General features: G+C 39.2%; 1 protein-coding gene across 1 annotated transcript in view; it reads left to right on the top strand.

The window, feature by feature from the left end:
* Window positions 1-13,738, top strand: part of PHLPP1 (PH domain and leucine rich repeat protein phosphatase 1) — a 66,537-nt gene that overhangs the window by 10,463 nt on the left and 42,336 nt on the right. Inside the window, exon 4 of the mRNA XM_010586000.1 lies at window positions 7,760-7,926. Within this exon, the coding sequence (XP_010584302.1) occupies window positions 7,760-7,926 (167 nt within the window). The remainder of the gene's footprint in view (window positions 1-7,759; window positions 7,927-13,738) is intronic.

Raw genomic sequence — 13,738 nt, forward strand, 5'->3', positions numbered from 1 at the left:
GTTTGTTTCTTATGCCAGTAGCACTTGGAGGCTTGAAAATGAGTCTCTATACTAGTATGACCTAAAAATGAGTTTAGTATAATGCCAACATCAGTGGCATCTTTTGAAAATAGCCTTTAACCAAATCCAAGGCTCTGCAAAAAGCTTAATTTTCTTTGAGGATAACAACTATTTGAGTTTCTTCACATTTATGAGACTAAGCAGCACCATTAGCCTGTTTGCAACTGTTGATTCAACACCTAGTGAAGAAAAAAGAACCCTGAAAGATTTTCTTTTTTTTCAGTGGAGCTTTTCTTGAGCTGATCCTTACTTACAGGAAACGTGATGACTCTAAGTTTAGTACAAGGAAACCATTTTTTCCTCTAATACCATAAAATGACAATATTGAGATAATGCTTTCTCTAAAAATAGATCCCTAAAAATAAACCCACAGCTTCCTTTTGGCAGTGATTACAAGTACTCGAACATAAACAAACCTCTGGTTTCCATGTGGAACTTGACTTCCTTTTTTGTGTGTGTACAAAATCTTCAATGTTTGAGACCTTTGCTCTGTAGTCATATCTGGTCGTTCTTGCTGTGGGTGGCTTCTTGTCACCTCAAGTCTGAAAGCAGAAGATTGGGCAAAGCAAACTTAAAACCAGTTTTGTTTTTCTTTTGATGGTAACACTTGAAAGTGTTCCTCCTCCTCTTTCCCCACAAAACCTATTCTTTTGTGCCTTTTGTTGTTAGAGGTTAGCTGATGTTTTGGAAATGAACTTCTAAGTGTGTTTCAGTGTAGTCTCTCTCTTAATGGTTCAGGAGGGAAGCTTGGGGTTTTGGCTCAACCGATTAGTTTTCCATGTCAAAATACTTCAGCTGATTCCAAAGTGGTATAATTGGTGACTTCAAGCTTTTCTCTTAATTTATGTTCTAGAGAAACAATGGCTTTGCTATTTTAATTTTTTTTCTTTTTCCTTGCTGAAATTTAGAGAGTCTGTAGTCCTTGTTTTGGACTTGCCGCCTTCAGCTAATAATAGAGTAGTTATTGAAGTATTGCAGCCGAGTGAGAACAGAAAACTAGGTATCGCCCACACATCTGGAATAGCTTTCAAGTAATGTCTTTTGAAGCCTCTAAATCAGGTTCTGATATTATTGAAGCTGAATTTTTGCAGCTCTTGCATAAATACAGGAAAGCATCGCCATGGCTTACAGCTAGAAGCTCAGTGAGGTGTCGCAGATATTACCTTTTAAGGTGTGTTCAATCCAGGAGGATCCCAAAGTGTTTTCAGTAATCTCTGGGGGTAGAAGGGTGGGAGTGAGCAGGGGAATGTAACTTTGCTTTTAATGAAGCTCGGGGGAACTAAGTGTCTGTGGTGAGCAGACCCCGTGGGGCTGGAGGGGGTTGCAGGGACTGACATGTTGCACAGTACTTCGGTATGTCTAAGGTGATAACTGAGTTGGCCTTGAAACTGAATGGCTGTAACACTGAGAGCCTTTCTAAGTAAAGTCTAGCAGGGAGGAAAAAAGGAGAGGAATTATTAGCAAAAACTAATTTTAGGGACGTTTGGTCTCCTTAGGCTTCTTCAGTCAGTAGAGAAGGAGGAGGGTCTCTAGGGAGAAGAGGAAATGAGTGCTGGAGACCAGTTTTAGGCCCAGGGCCAGCAGAGTTATATTCGTGATTGTATTATAAAACACTTGGGTCAGAAGGCCTTTCTGAGTTACTGTGAAATAATGGCGTGAAAAGAGTTCATCTCACTGTAGAATTAATCCATATGATGCAGTTGTGCAGGAGAACCTAGGTCAGAACCTGAGGACCTAGCATAACCTCTTATTTAAGACAAACAAACAAAACCCTACAACCGTCTCCACGTGGGACTGGGGAGAGTCAGGCAAGTGAACGTCTATTGGAAGTCTCACTGCCAAGTGTCTGAAATCTATAGTAGATGCTGAAAGAAAGTCTTTACTGGAGGGCTGCTCATTGCGAAGTCTGCTTGCTGGCAGTACAGCAGCTTCTTTTGGTAAAAAATTATATCTAAAACAAGTTGTAAGAAGAAAAAGGGGTATTTCTCAGTTTTTGTGAGACTGTCACCTGTGTTGCAATATTCACAGATTAATTGTTTTCAGTCAGGCTGTTTTAAGGATGCTAATATTCCTTGTTCCCACCAAATGGAGATTCACGTGTCTGAATTATAAGTAGCTTAATGCTACAGTTAATTACTGTCCCTTAACTCCAAGTTGCATCTTAACCCTTGTCCTTGCAGCGCGAACATCCCAGCATGACTACCACCAAGGTAACAGTGTTGGTATCACTCCCTGTGTAATATTGATACCAGTAACTGAAAGTGTTCTCTAAAAGAAGAACACTTTTCCTCCTGGAAGAACAAGAATGCCCATATTCTGGTAATGAGTTCAGATAGTACCAAACATTTCCAAATGACAGGTGACAAATGGCACTTTTTTTTTTTTTTTTGACAAATTCTCACTTTCAAGATCTTGATGCTAAACCTGGGACACTGACTTTCACATCTGTGAAATTTTTTCTGGACTTCTGACATGAGGGGTAAAGGAGTGCAACTTCTGCTTCATTGCCTCCACATTTTGCCTTCCCCACACGTATTTGCTACTACTGTTTTCAGTTAAGTTGTTACAGCTTTGTGCAAGGGCCAAAAGTAGAAGTGAGCTATTTCTGCGTGCTATATAAATTTTTGTTCAGAGTTAAGGAGCGGAGAGCAGGGACAAGTTACATAATCTTCGTGCCCCCGAGTCTTGCTGGCATGAGGTATTTGTACCGGAGGCTTTTGGCTGCATCGCCTGCAGAGGAGAGATGGGCGAGAAGCACAAGCCCTGTGAATGCTGCCGCACAGGCGTGCGCTCCTGCCCTTCGTCTTAGTAGGCGATTACGGCTCTCACCTATGGCATTGCCCGTTGGGTTTGTGAAGCTGAGTGACGTGCTTTCAAGCCTCTGCTGAGGTTTATCTTTTCTTTCCAAGGCCCTTAGCTTGAGTTGGCGTGCGTCTAATTTAACATTTGAAAGAAGACAAAAAGGAGAGGCCAGAAAAGCCATTACCTTTTCACTCTTTGGACTGCACCCATTTTAAAAGCTGTCATTTGAAGATGAGAATATATGGCTTTAAAGAAAAAGAAAACCTTTTAATTTCTTTTTTCCCCTCTCTCGTGAAGGTTTTTGGCATTAGCTCCTTTCCTCAGCTCTTGGCTGTGGCTGAGGGCACCGATGTGTTTCCTGGCTGTGGAGTTCAGCTCAGCAGAGGGAGGCCTCTCTGCCGAGCGGAGCTTTGATATTTGAATAGAAAGAAGGATTAGGATTTGAAGCAAGGTTAGTTCTGAGGTGGGGAGAACCTGTTTGCTCTAAGCGGTTAGTTTAGGTATTTCAAGCATATATATCACTGTTTAGTTAAGCCTTATGCAGGCATTGGTAGGATGTGATGATTATTGAACTGTTTAAAAACAAATGCAAAAGGAGAAAAATTACACTGCCTTTGCATTAGCATGTCTACAGCAGGTGTAATTTAACATCGTCAACTCAGTTCAAACAGACTGGGAATTTGGCTGCCTGTACAGTGTGGGCTGTTTGGTTATTTTAATTGTCTTCTGTTAAAGTCCTAAATAGTAATTTCTTATCTGAATAGAGCTATAGGGAATGGGTTGAGGGTAAACAGGAAAAAGACATAATTACATTGCTTTAAATTCACACCACAGGTCACACCAAAAGATGTCCTTGTGTAAACAAGGCTTGTGTTTGTCCATACAGCTGGGTTCAGCTGTGTCCATTGCTGACATCCATTGTCAGCAACAGATCATTTTTGTAGTATAGCCAAGGCTTTAAAACAAAGACGGTAATCAGTCTTGTTGCATAGCTTGATGACAGAGGTGGCATTATACTGATGGACAAAGCAAAGTGGTTTTTTAGCCCTGTGTAGCAAGAAGAGACAAGAATATTGGTTGATACAAGTATTTTTCTGTATTTTTGTTGCCAGCTGCTAAAGATTTACAGTGAGCCCATACCATACTTTCACCAGTCTTGAAATACTTTTTCCTTGTTTAAAAATAATAATAAAAAAAATTAAAATTGAAACACCTTGGCAAAACCTTTTTTATTTAAGGTACTGCTGGCTTTTGTGAATCGTTGTTTATGCTTGTAAGTACTATTGTGGCACAAGTAACACATATTTTAAAGCGAGTTTTCATATTTGGGAGACTCCTAGTTCTTTGCCACATGTGCAACTCTTAGGTGGGGAGTAGCAGAAGGCGTACTGCCTAAGGGAGGGAGAGAGCCCTCCAGCAGCATTATTTGTGGTGGTATTCGCAGAATAAATCTGCATTTTATTGCTGCTGGGGGAAAATTAAAAGCACGATGACAGTTTTTTGGTGTTTGCAGTGGGTAGATCCAGGGCTCTTTGTTAGTACATGCGTTATAGTTGTATACCACTTCTTCGAAACTGCACTTCAGTATGCCATACTCACATGGAGACCGGAAAAAAAAAAGAACTTAAACCACTGTAAGCCAGGGCTGCATAACTGAGGTTGCAACAGTAACTGGAAAAAAAGTCTTCTATTGGACTTTGCGGTTTGATGTGCAAAGTTGAATTTGGCCTTACCCCATTACTACTCCTCTAGTATTACAGTGGGAGACATTGCAATACGATGGACCATAAAGTGTTTAAAAATCAGGGAATGGAGAAAGCTGCATATTTAATCTTGTTTCTTTATATTTGTGATGATTAAAAATCCCAACTGAAAAGTGAACTTCAAAAAGTATAAGATCTTGCTATATGTTCAAGGTACCCTACTGTCAAACTGTTGCATGTCTTGCTTCTCTGGCAAAGACAGGCATTGACTCTACAGCTTATGCTGTAGCTACCATACCTGAGAGGGTGTCATACACCATCTTCCAAGAAGGTCATAGCCCCAGCCATTTTCCCCATGTTATTAGTACTGGAAATGCAACAGGGGTTTCATGTGAAAACAAGTGTTAAGGATGCATGCAGTTCAGGATGTGATGAGAGGACGTTCCAGAGGGGTTGGTCTGGGCAATGGCTTCTTTTGCCTGGGGAGTCATGAACTGTGCTGCTTGTGTTTTTATTTTTATATATGTATGTAAAGCATATAAAACAGTTACACTTTTAAGTTTTCTGAAAGAAAACACCAAACAAGCCATAATGAGCGCTTGATACAGGTTCCACATGTATCCAGAAAGCCTTTCCCTCTACCATTGCTACCACACTGACTCTCTTCACTGTTCTTGTTGGAGCATGGATCTGTTGAACCCAGCCCAGATAACTTGTTGGGGTATTTATTTACAGCAGAATGTCTTTGGGTTTTTTTTTTTCTTCCAGTGGAAACCCTACTTTCTGCAAACGATGTCCCTTCCTCTGGATGCTTTTTATTCTTTGACTGTGAGGGACATTCTAGTCAGCATTTTCTTACCCTTTATCAGCTTATCTCTGCAGTGATTCCCCACAGTGAGTCAAGGAAACCCAGTGCATTATTAAAAACTGTATGATCTTTTAGAAAAATCTTTGTTCTTGATGGACAACAGCAAACACACACATGCACAGTCTTTCTGCATTTAAGTCAATTGAAGATGATTGCAAGATTGAAATATCCCTTTCTTGTTTGATTTGGGAACAATATAATTTCAGAATCTCAATACTCAACTTAAAAACAACTGATGAAAGTTTCTGGTGAACCAAAGAAACTATTGTTAAGAAGTTGCTCTCCTTTGTCACTCTTTGTTTTTCATCTTGTTCCCCTATTCTCTAGGAATTTGTTACAGAACAGTATTGAGCAATGCAAAGAGAAAAGTCTTTATCCCTGCCTGTGAGAATAACTGTGTTTGTTTATATGAGTATTCCTTGTAACAATTCAGAAGTTAATTCTTAGAGTACTGTTTTGCTAACAAAAAAGGCTTCAGTAAAATTACAGTTGAGTCCAGAACTAACACCTTTTAAAATGTGGTTTTAACTTTTACAGTTATCTCTCTGGTAGAGGCATCATTCAGTATATGCTCATTGCATGAAAATCTTAATTAAATTCTTCGTATAACAAAGTGATTCCTTTAAAAAAAAAAAAACCAAACAAAAAACAAACAACAAGGAAACAAAAAATAACCAGAACATACAACTTGTAAAAACAAAATTACTTTTAATTAGTTTTTTTTTCACAGGGCTTGATGATTTTAAGAGAGGATTTGCATCCTTTTTGAGATGAGAGTAGAATTTGGATTTGGCTGCTTTATGAGTTCTGGTACTTTAGATATTTTTAGAGTAACATGTCTTGGTAAGCACTGCTGGGTTGCTTATTACTGTTCATATTACATTCCAAACAAGTACTTGGAGCCACAGTGTATGTAAGCATTACACCTGAAATTACACGTTCTCCTTTTTAATTTAACGGGTGTCAATGCTTTTTCTTGTGTTTTTTTTCTTGTGTTTTCAGTGTGATGAGAACTGTACTGTACCAGGCAGGTTCTGTCACCATAAACAGACCGAATACCTAGCTTTCAGAAATGACTGCTCAAAATAGCCTATGAATAATTTTTGTCTAATACTACAAGGGTAAGAAAAATAGTAGCTACAGTAACAAAAGGACTGAACTAATTGAGTAACAAAGATTTGTGCGTTTTAATGGATGTGGGAGGACTGGATTATTAACGGTCGCATTAGAGAAAAACTGCACCGTCTGTTCCTCTCGAAGCTTACGGCTGTGTGTTTATAATAGAGACCACTTATCCTGAGGCTTGTGTAGCTTGCATTGGAGAGGAAAAAAAGGAAGAAAAAACTCCTTGGCCTTCCTTTTCAGTGGCAAGCTACTTCACTTGTGCCAGCAAAACCTGATGTCTCTAGTTTCAGGGTACTTTATGGTAAGGGCTGTATCTCTGCCCAGAAGGTTGGGTGATGTCTCCTTCATCGGAGTTCAGAAGCTTTTATAGACTGTCACTAGGCTTTGATTATAAGTTGGTGGGTTTTTTTTTTTCCTCTTTTTGTCCCTGAGACGTGGTGTTTGTACTTCCAGAATCCTAGCGTGTGAGGCCAGTAAAAGTGCCAATGACAAAATGAAATGTTTGCTTCGCTTGCCATGAGCAGCTGACGGAACATGTAACCATTTGAGCTCTGTTTGTGTAGTCTCAGAAGTCTAAAATAGTGAAGTTGTTTGCTTCTCCTCCTTTGATCTAAGCCATCCCTGCTCCAAAAACGCCTCTCATCCTTCTAGCATTTGACCCCTCCTCCTTGCCCACCATCTGCACTGCCTTGTACTACTGTGTGGTGGTGCTTTGTCATGTAGCTAGCTCCATGAGTCTACTTTATGAAAGGATATTTTTAATAGTATTGGACAGAAAATATGAGAATTCTACATTGCAGTGTTGGTTTTGTTTTTTGGTTTTTTTTTGTTTTTTGGTTTTTTTTACAAACTTGCTAATTAAAGGACTAAACCAAACTTCATGTAAAATCTCTTAGCTTTGTTTCTGGTTGTAGAGTATCGCATAACTTCATTGATGACAATTAATCCATTTCACTTAGTTTGACAAACCTTTGCGCTTTTCCCCCTGCTAGCCATCTGTGGACCTGGTTTTAGCACTGAGACAAAGCAAGAGATCATGGCATAACTTGCAGCAATGGTGTAAACCGTGTTAGACCAACTATGTATGCTGACACTGACTTCTGCTGTGCTTAAAAACAGTTTATCTGGTGCTAGTAGAGGTGAAGGAAGTGTTCTTGTTTTATTACAATATTAACGTATTGGTGTACCTCTTGACTTCCAGGTTGCATCACAACGCATAAGCTCAGTGGATCTTTCATGCTGCAGCCTGGAGCACCTGCCTGCCAACTTGTTTTATAGCCAAGACCTCACTCATCTCAATTTAAAGCAGAACTTCCTGAGGCTAAACCCTAGCCCATCCACAAGTAGAGCGCTTAGTGAATTGCAAAGGTAAAGTGATATGGTACTACTGGTCTTCCTCTGCACTTGGAGCCAAGTGACCACTGGTCTGCAGGAACTTTCCTAAAAAATAACTACCTCCTCTTGTGGAGGATTGGCCTGGCTGTAACGCTTCAGAAACTGGTTAACTGTGTGTGTTAGAAACAGACTAGCTTTCATAAGAAACTTAATGTTTTTCTTGTAAATAGAAGGCTATTTTCAATCCAAAATGCAGTTTTCAGAATGCGTTGGGTTTTATCTTCCTACTGAGACCAGACTGTAGTTCTTCAGTCTTTGATTCACATGAGTGAATATGAGTTGGTGAGCTGCCCATCAAAGGGATGCATTCTAGGTAGGAACAGTACTATGGTGACTTGAAGTTTTTTGTTACCCCCCAAGCAAAGAAAGCCCTGATTTAATAAATTCAGCCTGATTCCTGTCCTCTTTCTAGTCTGCTCAACCCTAGTTCTTTTTTCCTAGTAATTGTGACCTTCCAGTTGTTCTTTCCACTGCAGCTCATCCAAGAATATAACAAATGGGTAGACAGCAGCACGATCGGTGATCTGAATGATTTAATGTATGTGTCTTGTGGAATCAGTGGGCTTTCTGTATTCAGAAAGATGAATGCTTCCATACTGAATATAAAACTGTGATTTTAATTTCAGTGGTAACTGAATTGCAGAGTACCTCAGGATTGTATTTGTGGATGGTCCTGTTCAAACAAAATGTTTTAAACCACATTTCTAAATCTATTCCTCTTTGAAAAACAATCGAAAAATACAAAATGGATTATGCGGGCTGTTGTATTTTTATATAATTCCAATTTTGTCCTGGAAAAACAAAAATTTGGCATAATGGAAGATGAATGAACCCAGCAGGTCTACTTCACAAACAAAGCAGGCAGTGATTCCAAGAGCTTATGAACACAGTCTGGAGAGGAATACTGGATTAAATGTTCTGTGAATGTCAGTATAGTTCTCCAGATAGCAAGTGGAATTTCAGCATAAGTTAGGTGATGAATGTGGACAAATAACAAATGTCTTTATTTTAATGATTTTTTTTTATCATTTTTCCTTTTTAAATATCAGAAAGTGTACAGGAAATACTTGATTGTATTTTGTCCATGTACATACAGCTAATTCTGTTTGGGATTAGAAAGCATTTATAAATAATGTGACGGGCAATATTCAGTGTCTGTTTAATGTTCTCTTGGTACTGCAATTGTAGGAACAGCTGAAGAGTCTTGCTGAAAGTTAATCTACTGTTAAAATTTTTCTCGCTAATGTGAGCCTGAACGTGTAAGAGTGAAAGAGTTCAGGTGACCAAATAAAACTCTCCTGTTTTCTGAGATTCTGCATTAGGAAAATCTGGAGAAGTGGCATATACCCGAGGTGGTGCAAAACATTGTTTTGTTTTTCTGAGAGCTGGTCCTATTCTGTCAGTGAGTAATAGTCTGCCCTGCTTCCATTGCTTTGAGCTCGTCGGGAAGGCCTGGGGGAAGGTCTGTGAACTTCTGGAGCAAAAAAATGAATGATTAGGAAGGTTACACGTTTCAGTGGATCATAGCCAGTGCCTTGTGAACTGCCCCTTGGCACTGATGGTGCCTTTGCCACTGCTGATGTCCTCCAGCCTTGCGTTAACCCAGCACAGGTGGCATCGCCCAAGCAGTGAGTAGCTGGAAGCTCCTGCTGCTGTTCCCGTTGCTGCGCCAGTGGAAAGGGCTGCATGAGGTGGTAGTTCCCACTGAGGATTGGGAAGAGCAGTGCTCCATCAGTTATCTTGTGCCTCCCAACACAGCAAAAGCACGAGCCTGGCCCTGGGGTGCTCTCCGAAGCCATGCTCCTTCCTCCCCTAAGAAACACAGCGCTGGCTTCTCCCCTTAGGGTGAGAAAACTTGAGTTTTACTTGTGCTGCCAAAAAGCTTTGAGCCAGCTCGACTGCTACTGTAAGTCTGCTTTTCTGTAGTGAGTAAATACACAAAAATCTAGCAAGAAAGGAACGCCGTATTTTTCCAAAATTATTAGTGAATCCCAGTTTGAAAGCATGTGCAAAGTAAGGGAAGCTCAGTCATTCCTGGGAACACAAGTTGTTATTTGTCTTTTTTTTTTTCTTTTTTCTTTTTTAATGCAATTTCATAAAACCATTTTCAGATCTTTTGGGGGTTACATGAGGTAAAACTTGACTGGATAAACCAAAAGTCTTTATTTTGTTTGCCCATGTTCTTTCAAACCACTGCAAAGCAAGTACAAAATCTCTGCTGTTCTGGTTTGGTACTGTTGGCTTTTATACCAAATTCTCAGTCGCTAAATTGCAGCCGCACACAGGGCACAGCACCAGTGAATCAAGCCCAGAAGTATTTAAGGCTCCAAAATAACTATGTGCTTGGATGTTGTGAACAAAATGCATTGGCATTTATACACTTACCCTTCCTGGTACAATTTTCAATTAAAATCTGGTTAGCAAGGCAGTCTAGGAAAATTTGTCTTGCTGTAAGCAGCTCTTGGTGCTAGCTGTTCCTCTTAATAAATCACTTTAGGTGGTAGTTTAACAAATGCTCATGAATGTTGGATTTCAAAACAAGAGGTATGTCAAAGACAGAAGAAAATACCTACTTTTCAGCTACCCTCTGAGTAGACTTACAAGCAGCTGGGTCAAAGTAATGAGATGCTGACATATGCACTGACTTGGCAGGTACAGTCAGGAACGGACTGGGAATAACTGAAGAATTCCTACTTTTGCTTATGCCGTTACTTCTTTCAATTGTTAAAATAAGGTAATTTATTGCATTTCTGAATCAAATATTTAGTCCTGCTCACTATGTGGCATAAGTGAAAAATCTCCATCTCGGGAACTAAATTGCTGGTACCATGTGAAGGTTTACAGGCACTTTTTTTCCCAGTAGCTACACTTTCACTTGCTTTACTGTCCACTCAAACTTGAAGTTCTGTTGCTGTAGATACTCTTCAGCTGTGAACTTCTGTAACTGAACTGTGAATGTTGAAAGGTATGTACAGCTACCTGTATTTTTTTCCTACTTACCAGGGAATACATATTTCATACTACGTATGAAAGTAGGCAGTCTGAAAATTCGTCTGTGTTGAAAAAAACACAGCGAATGTTGGTACTTGTTCTCTATCACAGTAGCTGTTTTAAAATGATAGGAAACGGTGGTTTTCTTTTGGGGGAGAGAGGAGATTGCCCAGTTGAAAGATTGCCCAGCTGTTGCAGTATTAGAAGCGTCTGTCATGTCTTGTGATAATATCCCCATTGAGTCAGAATTTGCCTTAAAGCCCTTGGTATTTTAGCTCCTGTATACTGCAAATGGAGTGACTGAAGACATTCTGTTGTCTTAAGTTGTCACAAATTTTATTGCTTACACTCTTTTAATGTTGGTTGGTGGATTATTTTTTTAATCATAAAGTTGAGATTTATATGTACACTGTGTTCTGAAACCTCACTTTCCCCTTATCTACAATGCAACTTCACAGCTCTTGTTCTGAAATGTAAACAAGAGTTCAGGCTTACTGGTTTTGCAGAGTACTATTGCTTTAGGTTTGAAGCAAATGAACAAACGGTAGTCTTTATTTACTGTTGCTCTGCTTCACTGCGCTAAGCACACTTTATATTTATACATAATTGTTTCAGTTAGTGCTGTTGGAAAAAAACTGTTGGCATGAAGAATACTGTTTGCTTGTTAATATTGAAACGTAAGTTGTCAGTATGTGGATTTTTAATATAAGCCTGTTGCAGATTAAAAAAAACCAAAACAAACGGAGAAAGAAAGAAAGAGGGGATAGAATAAGCCACAAAGTTTGTTTTAACAATAAACAAAATGATGCTTGCCAATTTTATCTGAAGAACAAGTTGTTATTCTGATTGTGGTTGTTAATTATTAACAGTGATTATATGTTTTTTTATCTTAAGATCTGTTGGTATCTTTTCCCAGAGCCTCTCTAGAAATGAACTGTCCCCTCTGGCATCTCAGCTGAAACTCTTCTGGGCTAGTGGCAGTAACTTGAAGTTGAGTTTATAGTGTATGAGAAGGCTAGAGGACCCTGAGATGCTGATGCAAGTGTTTCTGAAATCCCTTGCTACTTCAAACTGTAGGGTAGCTGTTTTTATCTGGTGTAAACCCAACAGACAAGCTTGCTGGAAATTAAACTGAAATGTAGCTTGATCCTAGCTTGTCTGTAGAGTTTGAGGAGCAGGGAAGAAAGTCTCCAGCCTGCCACTTGGTTGGTCTCAAAGTGCATTGAATTGCTCCTTGTGATTATTGCTTTTAGTGTATGAAACTAAAGTTAGCAAAGAAAGTCGGATGGGTTAATGACATGCCAGACATACATCTTCCCACTTGCCAGGCCCCACAGGGCACTGCCAGTAGATGCACTGGAAAAGATGTGAGCTTTCTCCTTTTTTTTTTTTTTTTGTTTGTTTGTTTGGTTGGTTAGTTTGTTTTGTTGGTTTGGGGGGGTGTTTGTTCGGGGTTTTGTTTTGGGGGTTTTGTTTGTTTTTTTGTTTTGTTTTGGGTTTTTTAGGATGCTCTTCTGGAAAGGAATTTGCTTTTAAATGCACACATTTATTGAAGTTATTTAAATGAATTCAGCTAACATTGGGAGTATGCTACCGCAGGGAATGGAGTGCTATTGCATGCTCCACGGTGTGGGAAGATGCTGGGAGCTTTCTCTCACACTCTGATGGTCTCAGAGCCAGGGAACCTTACTTTTATACTTGTTTCTCCTCTTTCACTGGAAGCTGAAGACTGAAGCGTAGCCATCTAAGCAGTAGGGCAAGAAGAAGTTGGCATGATACTGACAACCAGAGGTCTATGAGTAACAAACTCCAACCAGTGTTTGCTATATTCTGGTGCTACGTTTGTTTTCTCAGCCCTGTAGCCTTGCAATATTTTTTGCTATTTATATTACTAAAGACAACACCTGGAACATGTTCATGTAACTTCACTGCCTTTGTTTTACTCAGCTTGTAAACACATTGAAGGAAGAGTTTGCTTTTGTTAGTGCATCTTTCCAAATCTTCATGACTGGTTGTGTTCTATGTAGCTCCTGTACCTTTCTGAACTCAAGAAAGTACCCTCATGTGAATACTTGGCAAAAATCAGTGACATTTGATTTAAGAAAAATAAATTGCAAAATCACGTCACTACAAGTGACTAAGTGGGGAAGATTGCAGAATTGGTTTAAAGCCTGAGACACATTGGATTTTTTTGATTGTTTAAGTTGGAATAGTGAACTCCTTAATAGCAGTAGAAAAACAGGTGGCACTAAGAAATATGCTATAAAATAGCATTTTAAAAAATACTGTAGTCTAAAAGTAGAAATTGCAGTTGTTAATAAGATTCAGTTTAGTGGAACTACTAGGCTAAGTACAGCATTATCTCTTCTAAGTAGTGCTTCAAAAAGTAGTGAACATATTTATGGAATCTGGTTATTGTGTATCTGCCTACTCCAATTTAATTGTCTATTGCTTTCTGGTACAGCTTCCAAAATAAGGGTTTTCTTTTCATGTATTTAAATAGGTTTCAGTTTGTAAGCCCACCCCTAGATAATGCTTTTGTATTTCAGATATATATTTCCAGTATAGAGAAGGAGAATATATTTTAACTTTTTTCCTAGGAATTTTGTTCTTCCTCTGGGGATAGTCTTTCCCCCCTAATGAAGCAGTGTGCGCTAGGTATGTGCAGAAATTGAGAACTGCCAAATACAGTAATGTAGGCTTGGATTATTTCCACTAACAAAATATACTTTTTGTTTTTCTTGTCTTTATGGTCTTCTTACCAACTATGTAACACAATAAAAGCTTTATTGTT

The sequence above is a fragment of the Haliaeetus leucocephalus genome, unplaced genomic scaffold (genome assembly GCF_000737465.1).
Source record: "Haliaeetus leucocephalus isolate CR32 unplaced genomic scaffold, Haliaeetus_leucocephalus-4.0 Scaffold137, whole genome shotgun sequence".
In the NCBI taxonomy this organism is placed as follows: domain Eukaryota; kingdom Metazoa; phylum Chordata; class Aves; order Accipitriformes; family Accipitridae; genus Haliaeetus; species Haliaeetus leucocephalus.